Source organism: Argentina silus, assembly GCF_951799395.1.
Source record: "Argentina silus genome assembly, chromosome: 20".
Taxonomy (NCBI): domain Eukaryota; kingdom Metazoa; phylum Chordata; class Actinopteri; order Argentiniformes; family Argentinidae; genus Argentina; species Argentina silus.
The window spans coordinates 13,217,106-13,240,715 of record NC_139674.1 but is presented as its reverse complement, the minus strand read 5'-3'; the positions used below and the strand labels follow the sequence as shown (position 1 = coordinate 13,240,715).

Sequence of the window (23,610 nt, the reverse complement as noted above, 5' to 3'; positions counted from 1 at the left end):
CAAGAAAAAAACACAAACTAGGAAACGTGTCAGAAAGTTTCATGCGGCACAAAAACATCGACGCTTTCAAGTTGCGGGTGTAGCAAAGAGAACGTGTCTCCGTTTGCTGGCAGAAACATGCGTAAAGGAAGTACAGTAGAGGACAGGAAGAAGAGACAGGCCAAGAGAAGAAGAAGGGGGGATCAATTTTAGTGATGTAACAGAGAGAAACCAGGCGAGGAGGAGGAGGAGGAGGAGGAGGAGGATGAGTGAAGGCTTCTCTATGACGGCCAGTCACAGGGAGGGATCTAGCAATGTTGCACCCTGAGACGAACAACCATGACCGCCCTGCAGCATGTGACACATTAATCTTCTACATCCACGCCCGCCCGCCTCCTTCTCTCCTCCGTCATCCCCCACGGCGCTCCACCCCTCTGCCTCTCCTCCTCCTCTCCTTCACCGTGTCACCGAGTACGAGGGGAGCGCTTAGTAAATCAGGACAACTCCCCCTGGGCCACAGCACAAACAAGGGCATCGCTCCCCACATCTCCCATCTCACCACAGGTCTCCTCTACGGGACGCCCTCCTCCTTCTCTCAGGAACTAGAGCAGGTCGCCTCTCTAGATCCTACCGTCCTGACTTGAGGTTCCTTCCAGATCTCAGTTTCCTGAGATGAGGTTCCTACCAGATCCTAGGGTCCTAAGACAAGGTTCCTACCAGATCCCAGCGTCCTGAGATGAGGTTCCTACCAGATCCCAATGTCCTGACATAAGGTTCCTACCAGATCCCAGTTTCCAGGGATGAGGTTCCTACCAGATCCCAGCATCCTGAGATAGGGTTCCTACCAGATCCCAGTGTCCTGAGATAAGGTTCCCACTAGATCCCAGCGTCCTAAAATAAAGTTCCTAGCTCTGTAAACTCAGGCAGGGATACCGTGTCCTCTCCTTGCTTTAAAGTGATCTTCCGCTGATCAATGATGGATCAGTTCGACCGTGGAACTGTTTTAGAGTTGCTCTAAAAGGAGATGCTGCAATGTCCCTGTTGGTCATAACAAACGACTGTTGATATCACATCCATATCAGGTGTCTGAATCTAAATCTAAGCTGTGCAGAAAACGGCATCGCACTCCGAGCTCCTTTTTCAGTCAAGTTCAGAGCATTTGTCCTCTTTATTATCACGTGGGTGAAGTAATGTGGTCGCTGACCTTTTGACCTTCAACGGCGAGAGGAGAGGGCCTCCACAGAGTGTGTGTGTGTCACAGGCCAACGGCATACAAACAGCATCAGGCTTGAGATGTCACTCAGGCTTATACTACACTGCAGTGTTGGCCATAACAATGGCCTGATCAGATTGATGACACGGCTGGGGCTTTACTGTGGCGGGGATGGCCAGAGAGGCACAGACTCAACTCTCAGACGAGGCGTCGAAAGTGTACCCTTGAGCCTGTCGCAGTGCTCCGGTAATAAAACATCCCAGGGTTGTATCATGCCAGAGGTCCTTTACCTTGGCTTAGTTCGGAAGGAAAGGATCTCATTGTGAGGATTGTAGCATTGTAATTCTACAAGGCAGGAATAGCATTTCTCATCTTTGTGGCACTAGAGGGGGTGGTTAAACAGCGGTCGTAATGTTGGATTACAATACGATTCGCTGTCTTGGCGCTTTCTAATCTGAGTCGGAGCTGGGCTGCACTCATGGGCTGCACAACATGTGTGTAAATGTTGTCAACACTTGCATGTCCTGATATCCCTGAGATGGCAGGCTCTGTTGACCTATTAAAAGTCGCCAAGCTGCCTCACCAACACTAGAGGCAGCATTAACATATTTTCCAACACCGACATAAATCACTGTGTGTTGTTGTTATTGTGTAGAGAGAGAGAGAGAGAGAGAGAGAGAGAGGGAGAGAGGGTGAAAGAGAGACAGACCTGATGAAAAGGCCCCTGTCAGAGATCTACTTTAGGTACAACCCCATCTGATCAATTTTTCAAAGGGTCTTTGAAGTCACCCTTGTTGAATACAGAGAGCCCCACTTCCTTTATGGCTGGGCCTCTTCCCCTTTTAAGGGCACCACTAGGAGACTCAATAATGCATAAAAAGCGGGGCATTGTGGGATGTTGGCCTAGAAGGAATATGCAAATCGGGTGGGAGGCAGAGGGTGTGCCCAGGAGCAGACCCCTCCCCCAATGAAGGTCTGAAGTGAGACATCTGTACCTCAAAGTGGATTGAAAAGTACAAGAACATATCTGATAGTTTGTGAAATATGTTTGCTTGACCTAAAGCTCTCCACTTGTCTATGCAGTTCTCTCGACCCAGCTTGAGGACAGAAACCGTTTTCAGTAGAACTGTGTGTGCTTTCCTCACTTTGTTCAAATCAATAAAGAACATTTCACAGACAAAGCTTTTGTGGGGAAAAGATTTCAAGGACATTTCTTTTATTTTTATTTTTTTTAAGGGGAAAATCAGCTTTGAAATTAGTAAGTCGTATGTAAGTTTCCTTTTTTATTTGTTTTATCAAGTCCTCCCCTAATTGGAGGACATGAAAAGAAAATAATAATTATACTTGTACTTACTGCACAGCTATTTATCATTCCATGGTAAGGTACATATAATACTTACACACATATAGACCCTTATCATTCCCCATCACTCCCTGCCTGTATTGGGTTTATAAGTGAATCGGTTAATCATTTATTTATTCCAAAGTTAACTCCAACCTTCAGATGCCCACAGGTTAACTAATCTTTTCCGATTGTATCCTCTTTTTTTTACTAAGATTTCTTACAAAGGTTTTCTGACGATAATTTCCCTACAAATAAATATTTTATCTTACGGTATCATCATATTTCCCAATGAATGGGCCTGGTGGCTATATCTAACTTGGCAAGAAATGGTTTCCATAACAATGTGTAATCAGCCTGACACTGTGAGCCCTCGTTGTCACTCCTTGTCTGTAATTGACCCCTTCCTAGTGATGTCTGAGTCCTGGCTGAGTGACTCCATTGTTTGTAACGGAGAGGAGAAAAGCCTTGAAGAGCACTTCTTCACCCACACATGAGCACAAGGTGAGAGAGAGAGAGAAAGAAAGAAAGGAGAGGGAGAAAGAAAGAGGAAGAGTGAGAGACTAGCTACAAAAACACAAGCAGGAGGGGGGTCAAATGAAATCAGCTGCTTTTCAATTACAAGAATCTCTATATATATTTGGACTCTGACACAATTTTCGTTATTTTAGCTGTTTACCAAAACATATTCAAGTTACAGTTATATAATGTATATAACTCAATTATTACATGTATTATTATATAATATATATATATATATATATATATATATAGTTTTAATTTGAGGGTATTCACATCCAAATTGGAGGAAGGGTTTAGGAATTACAGCTCTTTAATATGTAGCCCCCTCTTTTTCAAGGGACCAAAAGTAATTGGACAATTGACTCAAAAGCTGTTTCATGGACCGGTGTGGGCTATTCCTTCGTTATGTATTTATCAATTAAGCAGGTAAAAAGTCTGAGTTGATTCCAAGTGTGGCATTTGCATTTGGAAGCTGTTGCTGTGAATGCACAACATGCGGTCAAAGGAGCTCTCAATGCAAGTGAAACAGGCCATCCTTACGCTGCAAAAACAAAAGAATCCATCAGAGAGATAGCAGCAACATTAGGAGTGGCCAAATCAACAGTTTGATACATTCTGAGAGAAAAAGAACGCATTGGTGAGCTCGGCAACACAAAAAGGCCACAGAAGACAACAGTGGTGGATGATCGCAGGATCCTTCACATGGTAAAGAAAAACCCCTTCACAACATCTAGCCAAGTGAAGAACACTCTCTGGGAGGTAGGCATATCATTATCCAAGTCTACCATAAAGAGAAGACTTCACAAGATCAAATACAGAGGGTTCACCGCAAGGTGCAAACCATTCATAAACCTCAAGCATAGAAAAGCCAGATTAGACTTCGCCAAAAAACATTTTTTTTTAAAAACAGCCCAATTCTGGAACAGCATTCTTTGGACAGATGAAACTAAGATCAACCTGTACCAGCATGATGGGAAGAAAAAAGTATGGAGAAGGCTTGGAACTGCTCATGGTCCGAAGCATACCACACGGTGGAGGCAGTGTGATGGCATGGGCATGCATGGCTTCCAATGGCACTGGGTCACTAGTGTTTATTGATGATGTGACAGAAGACAGAAGCAGCCGGATGAATTATGAAGTGTTTAGGGATATACTGTCTGCTCAGATTCAGCCAAATTCAGCAAAGTTGATTGGACGGCACTTCACAGTACAGATGGACAATGACCCAAAACATACTGCGAAAGCAACCCAGGAGTTTTTTAAGGCAAAGAAGTGGAATATTCTGAAATGGCTGAGTCAATCACCTGATCTCAACCTGATCGAGCATGCCTTTCACTTGTTGAAGACAAAACTAAAGGCAGAAAGACCCACAAACAAACAACAACTGAAGACAGTTGCAGTAAAGGCCTGGCAAAGCATCAGAAAGGAGGAAACCCAGCATTTGGTGATGTCCATGTGTTCCAGACTTCAGGCAATCATTGCCTGCAAAGGATTCTCGACAAAGTATTAAAAATGAACATTTTATTTATGATTATGTTAATTTGTCCAATTACATTTGAACCCCTGAAAATAGGGGACTGTGTATAAAAATGGTTGCAATTCCTAAACGTTTCATACAATATTTTTGTTCAACCCCTTGAATTAAAGCTGAAAGTCTGCACTTCAATTGCATCTCGATTGTTTCATTTCAAATCCACTGTGGTGGCATACAGAGCCAAAATTATGAAAATTATGTCACTGTCCAAATATTTCTGGACCTAACTCTATATTGTATGTTTCACACCCAGGGCTCGTGACAACAATTCAGACACATTTCCATTGAACAAAGTGCTTTGTTTGGTTGTTTTCTAAAGAATATTCAAATAGTTTTTTGTATGTATTGGTTTATTTGGCTAACTCTTTAGTTGTGATTAACGGAGGTACAGAGCATTATCCTACATGCTAAGAATAAATCGGATGAGACATTTTACAAGTGTAGGGAATAGTAATTTACTATTAATTAAACCAATGACAGCCATGGCCTTAACATCTAAACCAATCATAGGTCAGGATACTGAGAAGTGCTGATTCAGTGGTTTTAGCACGATGATGGCACACACACACACACACACACACACACACACACACAGTTAGCTAAGGACAGGCCTGTGTGTGTTTGGTAGTCTTAATAAGCAGTGTTACTGTGGGCATAGAGGCATGGCCTATCTTAATTACACCGCTGGGGTTCTCTTCATCTACAGTAATTGTTTCTTCCTCCAAACGTCATCCCCTCCCTCCCCGCTTCACCCAATCTCTGCAGATCATCATATCCCAGCAAAGCGTGACAGTTCAACTGGGGATGATTTTTCAATTCAATTGTGCAAGAAATGGATTCCTACCTCCCCTCGGTCCTGGGAGGGGGGGGGGGGGGAGGGGGTATGGTGGTGTGTCAAAGGCAGGGAGCAAGTGGGGGTGGGGGGGGGGGGATTGAGGGAGGTGGGAGAGGTACACTAGCCACCCTGATGAAGCCATCTTTGACAGTGTTGGCCTGTCCAAATCGACTAATCCCACTGGTGGAAAAATGTGATCCTGTTACTATCTGGTCCTGGGAGCTATGGTATGGTGAGTCATAAGATGATAGAGGAGAGTAGCAGGCCTGTCTGTGGAGGCTATGGTGAGACAGATGATTGAGGTTGTGAGGAGTAGCAGGCCTGTCTGTGGAGGCTATGGTGAGACAGATGATTGAGGTTGTGAGGAGTAGCAGGCCTGTCTGTGGAGGCTATGGTGAGACAGATGATTGAGGTTGTGAGGAGTAGCAGGCCTGTCTGTGGAGGCTATGGTGAGACAGATGATTGAGGTTGTGAGGAGTAGCAGGCCTGTCTGTGGAGGCTATGGTGAGACAGATGATTGAGGTTGTGAGGAGTAGCAGGCCTGTCTGTGGGGGCTATGGTGAGACAGATGATTGAGGTAGCACAGAGGAGAGGAAGAGGCCTGCGAGACAGGAGACAGGAGACAGGAGACAGGAGACAGAGACAGAGACAGATAAGACACGAGACAGAGTCGGATGAGATGCTGTTGTTCTCCAGATCTGGAGCTGTAAATTCCCCAATCACAACCTACCCTCTCAATGTTTAATCAGGATGACCTCTTTAGTAGGAGGATGAATAAAAGATTAGAGAACAGCCCCGCTAATACAAAGCAAGGAGGCTGAGGATTCTAGGTTAATATGAGTCTCTCTGGAAAAAGAGCAACTCCACAGGACTGTGCTAATTCGCATTGTTGAGAGGTATTTACAATTCTCTCTTAAAAACTTTTGGTTAGATGTCAAGCTCCATTACATACTATAATGTATGATACGGCTTAGAGGTTTAAATTTAGCTTGGACCGGGTGGGGAGCTGAATCGATTTTTGTGGGAAAAGTTAACTAAGAATGTAAAATAGTTCTTTTAAATCATGGGTCTCACAGCGTAATATGTGTTTGAAACAGACGTCAATTTGTTGCAGTCGCCCCGCGATTCAAGTTGCTCCGACCGAGTCTCGAACTTGCGACCTCTGACTTGCCAACACACGTGACCGTCTCCTCAAAAACCCGATGTTAACCAGTTACGCTATCGAAAAAGCTAGCAATTCCTGAACTTGAGGAGTGAGTTTTACCATCTCGACTAGGTTACATGTACAGTGGTGTGTAGTGCCTATTAATGTACGCCATTTAGCTGATGCTTTTATCTAAAGCGCCTTACATTCCAGTCAGTGCATACATTTTTCAGTGTATCCCATTAGTACTGGCGCTGTGCTCCTTGTAGTGTTCTGTGGAAGTCATGTGACGGCCCTTCACAGTGCTGACCCCGAGGTTGCATTCTGATGACATATCCTGTCTCTCACCCTCCCTCCCTCCCTCCCTCCCTCCCTCTCCCTCTCTCTCTCTCTCAGACAGATGGAGGTGAACTAGGTCACCAGAGCAAGCAGTCATATCTGGTGCTACAGGACATCATCGTGTCAATCTCTTACCTCAGTGAATCAGAAGTGAGGTCCGTCACTCCACCTACCTCACAACAGACCATCCTCCCCATTGGCTTAGCCAATGCTCCTTCACTTCCTGTTAGGTGAATACTGTTGTTGTACCACTTTGCATTAAGTTTCACCTCTCCATGTGTCGTCACATTGTAATGTGACTGTAGTAATAACATAGTATTAACAACCCTAATTCCACTTGTGTAATAACAGAAACCGATCAACTGCATTACTATGCAATCACAACTAAATGATCGACGTGCTATGCAACAGTATGTGAATACAATGTTGTTACCAGTGTTATTACAGAGTTACTACACATGGAAGAGGTGAGGCCCTCTGTGCATTTCAGTTGGGTTTGGATTCATACATGAGGTTGGATGTGAGGTCATAACAACTCGTCACCTGTTAGTCCCGTCTCTCTCTTGGGTGGACGTTTTGTCGAAGTGAACATATTTCACTTAATAAAACCTGTCGCGCGGAGACGTTTCAAATGTTGTCGTCCTGGTTACTGTCAACATAATCCGCACCCGTGGGGTTGAGATGCCGGGGTTGAGTGAAGGCTCAGCTTTTGATGATAAAGTGTCTCTTTTGGCCGAGGTCTGCTTTTGTGCTGACTGTGCACAGCCGCGGTGTCGGCCGCAGACCTGCTTCTCCCTGATTGGTCAGTGGGCGGCCAGGGAACTGGGTTTATCAACACAGAGACAAGCCGGAAAACCTTATCAGGGATAAGCCAGTCGATACGGCGGCCGGAAGCCGTTTCCCAACGCATTACCCTTTTACCGAGAGGACCTGATTCCAATCTCCCCCCAAAAAGTGACTTTTGGCCTGAGAATAATGGTGTTACGGTTGGATTCTATCTCGGGCCCTCTGGCCTCGACATTCTTTGGTTTTAGTTATTTTTGTTGTTGATGTTGTTGGTCCTTTGGAAAGTGGAAAGCAGCCTCTACTGCTTCAGGTTTTTGTTTGCTGTTGTTAAGGACGTCCGGTGCGGCCTGGTAGCACCGTCCGCCTCAGACTGACTGGTAAGAGGCGGTTATGCAAGCCTGAGCTGAACCGTAGCTCACCCCCATCTGCTATGCAAGAACAGACTCACATACATGAGCCACTCGCGTATTCAGGAATGCGCTCAATACAACTTTCCCCCTCTGAAAACATTATTCACCTTCGTCTGCTCGGCTCAGCGATCAAAACAGTGGATGGTGAACGTGGTGGTGGAGTCAACTACCCATAACAGAGAGAGAGGACGAGGAGGGACTAAATGAATGGCTTTGACCCGGTCTTCGGGACACGCGCACACACACACACACACACACACACACACACACACACACACAGCCGGCGAGACGACGGTAGACCACGTTGCTATGATACAGGGACGAGTAATCTTGAGGAAGTTCATTAAGGGAGAAGGTTTTGAATGAGGCAGTCTGGGCCCATCAGGCTTCCATACAGAGCCGTGTCACACGGCCCTTTTGTCCCTCACACTCCTCATGACACCGGGATGTGTGGCTGGCGGGCAGGCGGGCGGGCAGGCAGGCAGGCGGGCAGGCCCCCACTCAGCCCTGCCACTGGAAACACTCTGCCCTCTGAGTAACTGGCACACGCACACACGCACGCACACAACTACCTTTAAATGCACGCATGCACGCGCGCAGACACACACACACACACACCGAGTTTTATATTCAGCTCTCCATGGTATGGCCTGTCTGGAGCCAGCTGATCAATGAGAGGCTTGTTGTTGGTGATTTCTGCTGCTTGCAGCACGAAGCATACAGTACCTGTAGCTCCCCCAGTTATCATGGGGAAACCTGTGAACTTTACGCCTGGACAAAAATCTATACCTATATCCATAATATTAAGAACCGTTGCCATAGGTTACAATCAGTTCTGTTGATGAGATCTGGATGAACTTTGTAAATATCAAATTTGCCAATAGAATTGATCACAAGGTTTTCTTCCTGCGAGAAGCACATTGGATGGAATTTTGCTTCAACAGCAAGGGGTGTTAAATGACATTGAGACGTATTGATTTATGGGAAATGATGGCAGTTAATCTCAACTGTACTGCATGATAGTGTGAAATTAAGTCATTACGTGGTTAAACGCTTCACATTCTTAATGCACATGATAGTGCTATTCACCACGGCAATACAGTAAGTCTTCTAGTAGCTTATTCTAAAGTAGTAGTCATAGGAACAGTTTTGTGACCATAAATAAACAAATGGAGCTTCAAATGAGGAGAGGTAGTACGGTACAGTATAAGGTACACAGAGACAAATGTGAAATTACTGCGGCAGTCCTTTCAAAAGCCTTTTGAAGGCTTGAAAAATCAAAGCTCGAAAACCACTTGAGTATACGTCTCTCTCTTCTCCCCAAAGGGAGTACGAGAACATCTGACTGTTGAAGGATATTCTTACCTCGACAAGTCAGAGGAGAATAAAAGGAACTGTTTCCTGGTTTATGCTAATCCAGTGTCCGTAAAGAAGGGACCTCTGTCTCAGCTAGGTCTTGTGCTCACTGCTTCTGACAACAACAACAACAACAACAAAAGAACAAAAAAAAACATTTTACTGTACTCACTGACAAACTTCAAGTCTTGAGGCTAATCGTGGTTTGTACAATTTTACATACTATGCATGAAATGATTTTCAATATCGAATCGTGTCAACAACTTATGGCGTATTCAGCCATTTTGCCTAGGCCTATTTGGTGTGCTATTTCATCTGGTGTGCTGTCAGGGAGGTTCGGGGTGGGAAAACAGATTTAGCCTCGGCGAGGGGGCCGCCCTCCTCCTCCTCTCCCATCATCCTCTTACTGAGAGGTCTAAGCATGTCATTGGAGGAGCTGCGGCTTTCTCAAACTCGACACATTTTAGCCGAAGCACGTGTGTCGCTCTGGCCACGGTTTCATCTCCTCTCTTAGTTCCTGCATCTCAAAAGCAACATCGTTGCCGCCCTATAGGCTAGCGAGATGATGCTAGTGATGTTTTCTTGACTTTGTTTTATGATCTGTTGACGTTCTAACAGGTCTGAGCTGTTGTGTCCCACCAGCTGCTTGGCCTCTGTATCAAGTCTCTCTGTGTGGAAGGAAGTATTTGTCTCTCAGCTCTGCATCCCCACGCGTCTGTCAAAGAGCTGCATTAGCATGGACACAACAACCCCTGAAGGACATCCAGAAACTAGCCTCGTAGTATGACTCTTATCTATCGTTCTATGTTCTACAGAACAGGTTCACAGAACCACAACAAACCCGCCTTCCCCCTCTAGAACAACTCAAACAAATAAAAAGCAGTATTTTCTAGTCCGTGCGTAGATCAAACCCGATTCACTTCTTTCTCATCTGTTAAGGATTTTCGACAAGAACCCTCCCACCACATAATAGGCCTGAGGTCGGTCTTCCAAGATGTTCATCTCTCTCTCCCTCCCTCCCTCCCTCCCTCCCTCCCTCCCTCCCTCCCTCTCTCCCTTCCAGTACAGTACATGCAGTCAACAGCTCGCCAGCAGAGAGAGGGAGCCATTTTCCTCACCCAGGCTCTGTTTTCACAAAGAGGGAGAAAGTGCCAATTACCAAGCCAAAGCAAACTCACTCTCCCACCACCCCCTCCTCCCACTCTATCCCTGTTCACTGATTTAGGCTACACATTTAATAATCCTGTTTACTCAATATAGAATGTAATAGGATGATAACAATAGCAATACACAGCCTTTTTTTGGCATCCTTACATATGGCCTGATTGTAAATATTACAAGCATAAAGATTATGGGTAATGGTTTATTTTACAGGACTATTACCGCTGGTACTCAATATACACCTACCTGGTATTTACTATAAGCTTACTTGATAACAATGGGTATGTAGGTATAATCCATGAGTGATAACCATATGTATGATGTTACCACATACTTTCTAAGTAACTACAAAGTAATTAGGGGGCAGCCAAATATTTTTCTGAGAAAGGTTTAAGGACCGATGTTTTTTTGGCATAAAGTTGTACTGTTGGAAACCACAAGGAAAGGGAGAGAGAGAGAGAGAGAGAGAGAGAGAGAAAGGGGGCGGGGGGGAGGGGGTGGCATGGCAGTCAACATAGGTTAATTCATTAATTCTGCCTCTCTCTCCCTCCCTCTGCCTGCCAGCAAAATCACATCAGCACTTTTCCCTGACTCTCTGTGAACGACTGCTCTACGTGTCCAAGACCAGGAGGGTGAGGTGGGGTCTGTCACCACCACCACCACCACAGCAACGCCGCGCTGCTATGTTTAGACCAGGTGCTTTGACAACCTGTTTACGACTTGCTCATTAGAAGCTTTTTTAAACAAAGCGAGATCCTTCCTCCACAAGGTCTGAGCACAAATTGTTCCCGTCTCGTAAGTGGCCCATCTTTAGCCTTTAATTTGCAGCGGAGGTGACCTTTAACTCAATGTTCAAACATTCTGAAAATGTCTTTGCGCCACCGCTAATGACTACACCTCCGTCCACCCCGATGTGGGGGGACATTTGCGAGCTGAAAGACGTAGGCTTTGTCGGCAGGCAAGCTAAACTGAGACGTCAGGCAGTCAGACAGTCAGACAAACACCCTCCCTTCCCTTCCACCCGACTGGCCTCCCCCCCCATTCAGCATTGTGGGGGCTGTGAAGCAAAGACCCCCCCCCCCCCCCCCCCCTTTGGAGGAGTCATGGCAGAGTTTTTTTTTTGATATGCTGCTCTTAATTAATCGGAGGGGGAAACTTGAGCAGGCCCTCCAGTAGTGATTAAAGGGAATGTGCAAACAAAGGGTCTTGATTTGGTGTGGCCTGGAGTGCAGGGGTGCACAGAGACAAAAGGCAGGCAGATTTATGGTCCTGGGAGATTTACCACGCGACCTGCCACTACTCCCTGGTGATGTGTGGGTGCCCTTTACATGCCTTGCTCAACACACCCCACCCCCCAATCTGTGCACACATGCATGCATACACACACACACACACACACACTCCCGCACACATACAGTACAGACACACACACACACGTGCGCACATGCTCACACACACATACACACACACGCACACACATACACATACACATACACACTCTCTCTTCTCTTCCTCATCCATATGCCGGTAACTGAGCCAGGCCTGTAGGCCCATGTCAGACCCAGGGAGTGTAGTTGTGTCCTGGCCAGGATGACTTGCCGGCTTCCAGGCTCTCCTTCCAAGTCCAGACCCAGGCTGTGTTGCGGAGTAGGCCCAGAGGCCGTTCTGTTATGAGACATTAAGCACTTGTGAACCACCGCTTCGCCAGAGGAGGCACAGTCATCTCCTCACGGGCTATGAGACAGAGAGCTAGGATTTCCAGTTTATTTCCACTCCCTCTTTCCAGACAAATAGGAATAAACAGAAAGCTAAATGCGACCTATACATGGAAAATGGATTTTAAAAGACTTCAGTAGTCTGTAGGGAGCGGCGCGAGCCCCCCAGTCCGAATCTCCTCTGTAACACCCAGAGTAAGTCCAGCAGAAATCCCCGCCTCTAATCGCCCCTGCAGGAGCCCTAATGAGTCGTCGAGGGGATTAGCTCAGAGTTTGGGTCGGGAGCGCTGGGAAAGTTCCTCAGCTCATCTGCCACAAGCAGCCGGAGTCTCTCCCACCTCCCACCACAGGTGAGAACCTCTACAGCCAGCCGATGGGAACCTGGACGCACACTGCCAAATCTGGCAACCCCTTCCCTGAACCCTTTAGCCCCCCCCCCCTGCAGCAGGAAAGGCTCTGTGTCTGTATGTGTGTGTGTGTGTGTGAGAGAGAGAGAGAGAGAGGGGGGGGGGGGTAGAGCAGTATCACTACTTCTCACTGGGGACAAAGAACAGCTTTTCCAGCCTTCTCAAATGTCCAATTACTGGGCAAAGCCGCTGTAGCACGGTGTACGGTTTTAGCAGTGTGGGGGCAACAGCTGACCCCAGGTAACTAATGTATGTGCAGAGGGGATTTGTGAAGAACAATGGGAACAAGTGTAACACTATCTACAAATGGCTTTCTTTTACCGATTCAGCCATTTTGGGAACAAAAGTAAGTGTGACACGCAGACATTGCGGTGCCTTGAATGTCTCCGCGTAGTTTGTTTTCATATCTGTGTTTCAGTATCTTTCTGGTTTGGAATGTTTCAATCTTGTGTATATATTTCAAAACCAGTAATAGTTTGTGGGGATTTTGTGTGTCGCATATTGACTGTGAATCTAAGCGGATACGCCCCCTGGTCTGACTCCTCCCACTGTCTTGCCTTATATGGTCAGGAGGATCTGAACAGAACAGTGTGGTTGTCGTCCCCTGACAGGTTAACTCCTCCTCGACCTTTCACCCCTGGCTGCCACATGCGCACGCATGCATGCACGTACACACACACACACACACACACACGCGCGCACGCACACACACACACACACACACACACACACACACACACACACACACACACACACACACACACACACACACACACACACACACACACACACACAGCAGCAGCTGGAGGGGACTCAACCCTAGGCCCCAGAGGACCTTAGGACTATTAACCACCATACTGGCTCCAGGTCCTTCCTGTCCCCCCAGCCACTGTTCCAGGACCTGTCTGACATAAACATCTCATCTGTAGCCCAACTAATAGCATAGTAATTTGCCACTGACACCAGATCAGATGCTCGGTGGCCACTCTGGCTGTTCAAAAACAAAATGGCCTACTTCTATCAGCTGTATCAAGGGTGAGGGGGGTCAGAGTTCAGCCTATGGCACGCCTTTGCTACTGTTGTCCTCTCCTTCAGCAGGCAAAACAGACGGAAACCCAGGGTTTGACATCTTGCCATGGGTAGAACTGCTCCACCTGGCCGTCACATGCATTTATATTTGGGAATAAAATCTGCTGTGTTTATGTTGACTGTTGACATGAATAGGCAGTCACAGGGACACGTTGTGGGACAGAAAGCCTCCATCTGAGTGGGCTGTTCCTTAAAGCCACAGTCATATCTTTAGTCATGGTTGGAGTGAAGTCCTGAGGCCTCGGCTATGAATAAACACAGTGTTGCTCATGACACAGCCAATTAAATGTATTTAATTGCAGGACGTTATTTTGGCAGAGGGCATTGTGGCCTCTGGGGGGGTGGGGGGTGTGGGGGGAGGGGGGGTTCTAAGACCCGCCTTCCCCCCTTCCTGTGCTCTTCTTCCTTCGCATCCTTCAATCACAGCCACAGGTGAATCAGACCAATCAGACAGCTGCGTTCACAAGGCCACGCTCGACGCCTCTGCAAAACAGATCCGGGCAAATGGCTCCTGACAGGACGGCGGTGATTCGCTGCGGAGCAGCAACAACACTGCTCCACCTTCAGTGTGGTTCCTCATCTACTCTCACTGTACTTTGTCATTGGCTGTTGTTGTTGTTGTTGTTTCTTTTGCCTTTGAACATGCCACTCCATGCATATCTGACTCTTTTTCTGTCTTAGACTCACCTCGTATCTTACCTTTTAAACTCTCCCTCCCCCATACTTCTACATCCTACCCCCCCCCCTCACTTTCTTCTGTCTCTTCCACTCTCTCTCTCTCTCTCTCCTTCTATTTCTCTCTCTCTCTCTCTCTCTCTCTCTCTCTCTCTCCTTCTATTTCTCTCCCATTGACTCCCTCCCCCTTTCTTGTTGTAAGCATTTCCCTTTGACTCTCTCAGAGTGGATGTATCGTCCCTCCAGTAAATCTTCATCTCTTAAGTACATCCTCATCTCTCTCTCTCTCTGTCTCTCTCTCTCTCTCCTTTTTAACATATTGTTAGCATACCATCCTCTACCACCGTTTGCATGCATTGAATACACCTACAAATACAACACAACTAAAATATGTCAACTAAAAAGATGCACTGACATTAAGTTACCGATCCCCCTCATCTCCTGTTTTCTCAGAAGCAGCAGTATTAATTAAGCCAAAGAGCAGCATTGCTAAAAGGCAGGATCCCAATAAATAAGTTATACAAGTAATCCCAGTACAGCCAGAGGAACTACAGAGAAATGACTTAATGAGGGAGACATTTACTCACTTAGAAAGGGAAACAGAAACATGAGGACTTCAGGTTTCCAAAGCTGCCTTTCAATTGGACTTAGCAATAACTCTTAACAGGCCATTCAAATCAATTGGAGTCAGGTAAGGCTTTGTTGTTGTCGACAGGGCATATACCCCTGTGTCACTAGCCTTATGAGAAGTGGAAACATGTTGAAAACCTGTATGAAGGAATGTCCAGAACCACAGACATCCAGACACATCGAAGGAACTCCTACTGCGTGACCCAGTGATGCAACAGGGAGCAAGTCAGCCAAAGGTCATGACTGCATGAATCACTCTCAGTATGTAATGCATTACATGTATATTATCTACCAGCATTCATGTATGGCAAGGAATAGAACATCCACAATGTGAGTCTTGGTTGACCGTTGAGGAAAACGCGACGTCAAGCTGACAGAAACGACTCAAACAGATCCGCGGGACGTGTTAATGATAAGGCGCGTTGCCGTTGGTGTTTATATCATCATTATTTCATTGCATTGACACTCTTCAACAAACAAATACGTCAGCGTAGGTCCCAGCACTAACACAAAGCCATTCTCCATTCCCTGCTACTTTGTGTATCTATCTTGCCTCATAATATAGGCCTACCATATGGAAAACTGGTTGTTGTCCTCACATAGTTGATCTCCTGCCCCCTCCATCGAAGGGAGCAGTAAAACACGATCGTATGGAAGAGCATGTGTAGCCCAGAGTCTCTCAGCCAATAGCAGGGTCGCAAAGCGTGTCATGTGATCACCTAGCAGTACTGGCAAATATAAAGTCCCTCTTCATGTTAAAGAGACGTCTATTACAATCGAGATACACAAAATGGTAGATGTGAAATACCCTTATACCCTACAGACTAGTGATGAGCTCGTGTGTTAGCTACAGCACATTTACAATGACACCAACACTGAACACCACAATGTTGATGAATGAGCACTGTCCCTGTTTAATCATTTGCGTGTAGTTACTGTGTAACTGCTCAGATAGTGTGTGATGTACAGTAGAACAGAGCCATGTCAATCTGTGGTCGTTGCAACAACTGTCCTGACTAACCATTCACACCGTTTATACTCAAAATATTCAAATTAAAAAATTCCAAGTTCCAGTACATCACAACAAGAATCTAAACCTCCCATAAGTCATTACAAACAGCACATATGAAAGTAATGATTTTGTTGAACTGATGTAAAACCAGTAGGTATTCCATAAAAATCCATATTTTCAGGCATTTTAAGGCATCATGGATAACAAATAAACATTTTGTTTATTTTTGGTGACTATAGCTTCACTGCATATTATGTTACATGTCAATTTCATGGAACATAATAGATATATTAGGACATCATATCATCTAACAACTGCCATTTGAGAACTGAAACCACAGGCCTATATTTATTTACATTGCCTACAGACGTATAGGCAATATTGACTTATAAGTTCAAAACAACAAACAACAAAGTTTGTTTTTACATAATATCTTTTGGGGTTATTATGAAATATCGGTTAGCAAAAACGAAACGTATTGTTTACATGACGCAACATGTTTGACGTCTAGTTTGATGAAAACAAAACTGGACAAAGCTGCGTATTCTTCAGGTGACATGCTATGCCACTGACCTACAGAGTGTATTGTGTAGAAAATGATAATGGTTGAAAGGAACTTGCTGGCAGCATCGCTTAATAGCAGCGCAGAGGAAAGTAGAGGTCATATTTGCTAATAAAAGGAACGGAATAGGCTCTATTCAGTGATTAAACATCCCCCTGTGCAGTGCTGACTCGGGCTTTCTCTTTTTTCTCTCTCTCTCTCTACCTCCCTTCCCCCTCCTCCAAAAACAGCATCAAAGCAATCAAAATGGTAATGTTCGGCATGAATGGGGCCCATCCCCCTCTACGAAACTCTGCAGACTTTTTCTCCATGTTAGGAAGAAACCAACACCCCTTCTCTCACAAAATGGAAGCTTCCACTACCAAACTGAAGCGCTTTACGAAAACACTACAACAAATACAGTGAAAAAGATCAATCCCTTCTCCATAATAATCAACAAAGTGACACCAAAGCACGCTTTGATCGCATAAACTGCCTAAATCATGTTCGCTGGTGAATTCTACAGCTCGTTTGTAGCGAACGGGGAGAAAAAATCAAGGCGCTGTCCAAGTGCTGAAAACTGCATTCCACAGGAAAACGGGATCGATTTAACTTAGGCAAATGCAACACGCTTTAACGAACCAGAATGCTTAAACATCGATCGGGTTTGACTTAGAAGTGCATATATTTGGACTTTCTTGTGACTGGTTTGTCTTCCTTAGTAGCTTCGGTAACTTCACCCAAATTCAGCGAGGCACTGTAGAGCATTGTGACTTTAACAGCGTTGCATGGCATCTGGTGGAGGTGCTGAAAGATAGCTCCAGTGCTCTAGGCGGCAGCTATCCTACAGTGAAGTGCTGTGACTTACCCTTCACAAATACACACCAGGCCAACATACTATTTAGTTTAAATCACTTATTAAGAGGCCTAACGTTCATCTTGGACAGCGTTCGATATAGGATAGTAAAAAAGTGAAAGTGCAAGCGTGGTCGAATCAAATGCAACCTTGTCGTCATGTGACCAAGAAGAAATAATACCCCAAGACTAGCAATAAAGTAACAAATAAGTCAATTTTGAAGAAAAAAGAAACTTAACATTCGGCTCGATGAATATCTATGAATGTTCGATAGTAAAAACTTGATGCTTAGTGTCTAGAAAAGTGAGGACCGGATACTTGAGCTTCTCCTTTATTACTCTCCAGAAACATGTCGACCTACTCAAAATGGACGCTAAATTTTTCAACATTTCATGTTACACAACTTAGAATATCAGGACAAAACCACGATATATGTGAAGGACTTCTGCCACACAACGACACAACGAGATCAAAGACGAAATAGATTCCAATACTTTTGAACCATTTCACAGTCACATTGTCTTGAACATAACGACACACAACACAATACCAGGCTGCGCCGTGACATGAAAAATGATAGCTATAATTTATAATAAAGCAAAAATATGCATGGAATCTTACTTGTTTTTCGCTTAGAGCTGTTATTCTTGTTTGCCTTTCGTGTAGTTGTTTCTTAAGCTCTCCATCCTACAATTGAACAAAACATTATCAGTGTTTATAGATGATAAACAGGACCAAAACACCAAGTGAAACAATGCCGACACAAATAAAACTTATGTTGATACTCTGCGTATTTCAAGACAAAGTCATGTTGAGGACAAAGCGGAGGAAACGCTACTAATGGGGTTAACGAAAGAAGAGATTTATGCTGATAAAGTTTTTCGCACACTCCCAATTCAACTGCCTAATCTTGACGACTAGCCTACTATGCTTCAGAAATAGACATTTACCTGTGGGTCTTGCTTCATTTGTGCAACTAGTTTCTAAACGTAGAAAAGAACGAAAGAGGAATTACAAAAGTGTTTCAAGTTAGTATGTAAGGGAGGAACAAAGCGGTGAGCATACAGCGAGTCAGTTTCTTGCACCTCATAAATATTCAGGTCGCGTCCTGATCGCCACACAGCACCACCGCATTATTACTCCAAATTCTTGTTGCTCGAAAAAGACATACGACAATACCAAAGTACTCTAAAAAGTACACCAATCTCATTTGAAAGTGCATGCTATGGCGTCACCAGACATTGAAGCGATACATTGTAGATCGCATACTTATTTCCTCGGAATGCAAACATCTCACGTTTGATGCCCTCCGATTTTTCCCTATAGCTCTCACTCGCTCAAAAGCCCAATAAGGGAAGAATAATACGATGTTTCATTTACCTGATGACATTGGATTTCTACTTTCAACGCCTCTTGCAGGCCTTGTAGTTCCATGTTCCGACTTCCAAAACACTTTTCTCCCACTTTCGATGTAATCAAGGTTAAGTTTAAGTGAATTAAAGATTTTTTTTTAAAGCGACAATAACAATCGAAAGAAGAACTACTCAGGCTGCAAAGCAAGTTCTCGCTTCTTTACTGGCTGTAGGACTCATCACTCACTTTACGCCAGTGAGCAAAGTGCTCCAAAGACGGCGGAAAGATTTCGCCACATGGACAGATCCACTCCAAAAATATCACGGCGACGACGCATCCGATCCAAACGGTCGATATATTTTTCTTTCGATAATTTTGAGTTGAATAAGGGGGACTATATTTTGTCCGAGTCCGCGGCTTGATTTCACTTTGCCTGAGGAAAAGTTGCGCTTCGGCTGTCAATGCTAATTCTAAAGTTCCCGGATGGAGCAGTGAAAGAAGAACAGAACTCTCCCCTCGTCTGTCTTTCTCTCCCCCTCTGTCACACACAACCATACGCTCAGTCATGCGCACTCTTGGAATCATACACAGGCGGCGGTCCACAATATTGCAAGGATAGCCGAACTATTTTACAAAGTCCAAGAATCTGCACATGTGCATTATTACAACATAGTAACGGTCTTATAACATATTGGCCACTGCTTGTTCTCTGGAGGAGCAAATAGACAAAAAATATATATGCGTCAATGCAGGCCTATTTGTTAATTATACTTGTTATGAAGTGCCTAATTGTTACAATTAATTAATTATTACAACTATTGGGCCTACGATGCTATAGCTATCAAAAGTTCATTTCTAATGTTCCATGAAGTTGTCTAATTTATTCAGATGATTACAAGTGTATTTTATGGATTTTGGAATGAATTTTGTGATATAGCCCCGGTTATTCCAGCTTAAGCAATCACTATACTGCATCTTGTTTCAGTTGAACAATGCCCTGTAAAAAAACATCCGAACAGAGACGTCTTTTTAGGCTTGTTCTCTCTCTTTGAGGCTCCTCTACCCTACCCATTGATCTATTCTATTTTGAAAATCTATTATAGTTCCAGTGTAGAAATAAGAATGAGCCTATTCCATTATTATCCAAGTAGAGCCAGGCTTTTGTGACAACTTCTTAAAAGAGCTGATAGCGTGGTAGGCCATTTTGTTCTTATAAACGGGTCAGAGCTGAAAGTGCGAATTGCTGTGACGTTTTGCTCACACAAATCCATTTCTCCTTTTCTAATGTGACACCCCTCACCCTGGGCTCAAGGATCTGTCTTCCTCCTCCCCCCTCCTGCATCCACCCTCCTCCAAGCCCCACAAGTCAAGTCGCCATTGGACGTGTTCTGATGTGTGCTGGGAGAAGGGGGGTGCAGGAGGAGCCAATCAGGAGTTGCGGCTGCTGCATATGCCTTCAGACCGACGCGAGCAGCGAGGATGAAAGGCCAATCAGCGCGTCGGAGTGGGTCGGCCACGGAGAGGATGTGAGTGGAGAGTTGATGTGAAACAGAGATAGCATTGCTGTGCATTTAATATCAACTGAGTGGGGGAAAAAAAAAAAAAAAAACACACACACACAGGACGGGAGTAGCCTAGTTTCCCTAAAACTAGATATTAAGCGGATGCGCCAAAAATGGCAACTGTGAAGTGAAAAAGACTGTGGAATATTTCTCAAATATGTGTTACAACACAGGCCTTTATGACTTTAATAAAACACAGCAACTAGTCAAAACATAAAGCAAAACATTAGGCGGTTGGATCGTCCAAGTGAATCGGGACGAACAGAAAGTAGCACCATGGACAGCGACAGTGCTGAAAAGCAGTTAACCATTCCATCGACGTTCTAAAGGAAGTTATTTATTCATGTATTTCACTTGCCTTGAGCTCCATTGGGCATATTAATGTAACCCAAAAATCCCCAGGGGACTTTGCTCAACCACCGTTTCAAGGCGTTCTAGTGAGTTGGTCAATCGTAAAGAAATACTCGATAGCCCAAGTGCAGGCTACGGCTTACTTTGATTGAAATAAAGCCTTAAAACTTCGCCTACTCTGGCGCAGAGTCATAACGCTTTCGAGAAAGATAGCTTGGAGTGTTTTTTTTGTGGACTTAGGAAAGCGGATTTTCTGCCCCAGCATGGAGAGAAGTCCCCTCCCCCACCCCAATACAGGTCGAAGCCTCTGTTGCTGCTGCCGCGGCGCTACATCAGCTGTTACTTTTCATTTCACGGCTCAACGGTGAAACTCTTGAACTCTGCTCTGAAAACGACCAGCAGTCGCTTTCGATTGCAAGATGCTTGGAGTAAGCTTCGCCACTGCGGCGTCACTCGTTCACAATGAACAGAGATCCGACAGCAAAATAGTTATTGCTGTGTTTGTGGTTTTTATCTCCTCTGTTTCGTATTCCTTCATACCATGCCACTTGGTGAACAAAGGAGGAGAACCATTTCAACCCTCAGCTACCTCTTTTCTTGTTAAAGGCCTATTACTAGGCTCACAGGCCTATAGGCTACAATTAGATGACTTAAATACTAGGCTTCTAGTATGATTTTAGTAACTATCACTTTAAGCCCGAATGATAAATTAGTCGGTAATTACTCAGCTGGAGGAATTTAATTAGGCTGTGTATATGGGTGGAATTATTTTATGTCCATAAATCACCATGATTTGTCCTCGGCATTCACATCATGTACTTTAAACCTTTACTATTCATTCACACGGAAATATGAAAGGGAGCAAATTATATAGTTGTATACAGTATACATGTAGGCCTTCTGTACAGGCCTTGTTATTATATTAAGTTAAATCCACAATACAACGTTTGTGTTTGCCAATATTACAACCCTGACACGCACATTAATAACTAATCAAGCCCCTTAAGTGACTCTTTTGTTCACCATTAATATAATAAGAGATGCATTCTTTCATTGCATTTTAAGTGACTATAACAGGCAATTTATCAAACATTTGTTAATGATAAAAAACAATAAATGTTATCAAAGTTATATATTTTTTTATGATGAAACACTTGTGCTGCTGTTTATAGATTGTGTTCTCTCCTAGCAACTGCCAGTCTGTAGCAGAGATGATAAATATACCTCACACCGTGTATTTTCCCTAAGGGACAGATTGTATTACAAAATATAATTTACCTGCCTTTTGATCAGACACATGCCTTTTTGAATATGACATAGAATCCTTGATTTCACACTGAGCCCAGCTTGCCTGATTGTGTTGTGTGTTTGGGTTTAGTTTCCTTCCTTGTGACCTTGTAATAGTCTGGTCAGCTGTAGCCAGAATCGTTTTTCATACAAGGCAGCACTGAGAATTGTTGTAGCTGTGATTTTCACCATCAGATATCATGTGTCTAGGAAAGTACATAATGACCTCTGAAACATGTGTGTTTGATACCATTACTCATTCCATTCCACCAGCCTCCCCTGATTCCCCTGTACCTGATTATGTGCAATTACCCAGAGTAGTTACAACCAGTGATGATAAGTCTCAGGACAACAACAACAACTATAGATAGACCTTTATTTTTCAGAGCTGTTTTAGCTGGTATTGTGTGGTGACAACAGTAGGCCTATCAGGTTTAATGACAATGCAGGAGTCGTGCCCAATACATGGATTGTCAACGCAAAAGAGCTCTAGTAACTACAGTGTGTGACACGGGTTACTTCCTGGTTACGTACCTTCAGACATTTTGGCACAATTGGTAACTAAACTACCGTGTACTAAACAGCACATAGTATTGCTAGAGTTTGTGAATAAAAAAAAAAAAAACAGAAGAAAACTGTGTCGGATTCAATGATAATGGAACACACAATATGCCATCGGAGTGTTATAGTACTCGTCAATATGTCTTGTGATGTCGGGCATATTGCCTGAATATCCAAAAAGGAGGGCTCCCTTTGTTGTGATAAGGTCTAGAGTTGGATGTGGAGGGAGAGGTCTGGGCCAGGCCTGTAGAAGCAGCGGTCTTTGTCTATCTATCTAATGGCTGATTGAGTGAAGAACACTCCTGGAATAGAGCAGAATCTGTCACTAGCACTCTGCTGTTACTGTACGCATCATCCGCACAGAGTGGACTTGAAGTGCCCTAGGCCGCGCTTAGTGTACATCATGATCTGCCAAGCGCCCCGCTTCCCCAAGGCTTCATCATGAGTAAGCATGGAAACTAGTTAAGCGGAAGAGAGTGAGAGGGGGCTTTAAAAAAAAAAAAAACACCCCCACCCCCACCACCACATGATCCAGGTTATTCTGGCCATAGAGATAGAACTGTTCTACATCTATGCTTCTGACCACGGTCTGTGACATCATAGATCTGACCTCCAACTCCAGTAAATGATGACCTCACATTAATGTTCTCTTCAAAGGCCAAAGCTACAGACCATTCCAGGCTGTGATTATTACTCATGTGTGAATATGCAAATCAATCCTCACGTGCCTGCCTCTCTGACAACAAGGGGATCATGGGTATTTTTCTTTTTCTGGGGGGCTGCAGGAACAGATTGTCTTTATTGATAAGTATCACTTGAGAGATAGAGTGGGATGATAAGCCAGCGGGTGATGGATTGGGGGATAGTTTGTGTAACAGTATTTACTGTTCTGGGCCGAAGCAGAATTAACAGGGGTTAAGTGAAGCACATAGCCTGAGAGGAGAATGATT

At 44.5% G+C, this 23,610-nt stretch overlaps 1 protein-coding gene across 1 annotated transcript in view; it reads right to left on the bottom strand.

The window, feature by feature from the left end:
• Window positions 1–18,980, bottom strand: part of phf21b (PHD finger protein 21B) — a gene marked incomplete at its 5' end in the record, with an annotated part of 81,375 nt that extends 62,395 nt beyond the window's left edge. Inside the window, 3 exons of the mRNA XM_083692407.1 lie at window positions 18,168–18,233; window positions 18,497–18,529; window positions 18,927–18,980. Of these exons, the coding sequence (XP_083548533.1) occupies window positions 18,168–18,233; window positions 18,497–18,529; window positions 18,927–18,980 (153 nt within the window). The remainder of the gene's footprint in view (window positions 1–18,167; window positions 18,234–18,496; window positions 18,530–18,926) is intronic.
• Window positions 18,981–23,610: the final 4,630 nt, after the last annotated feature.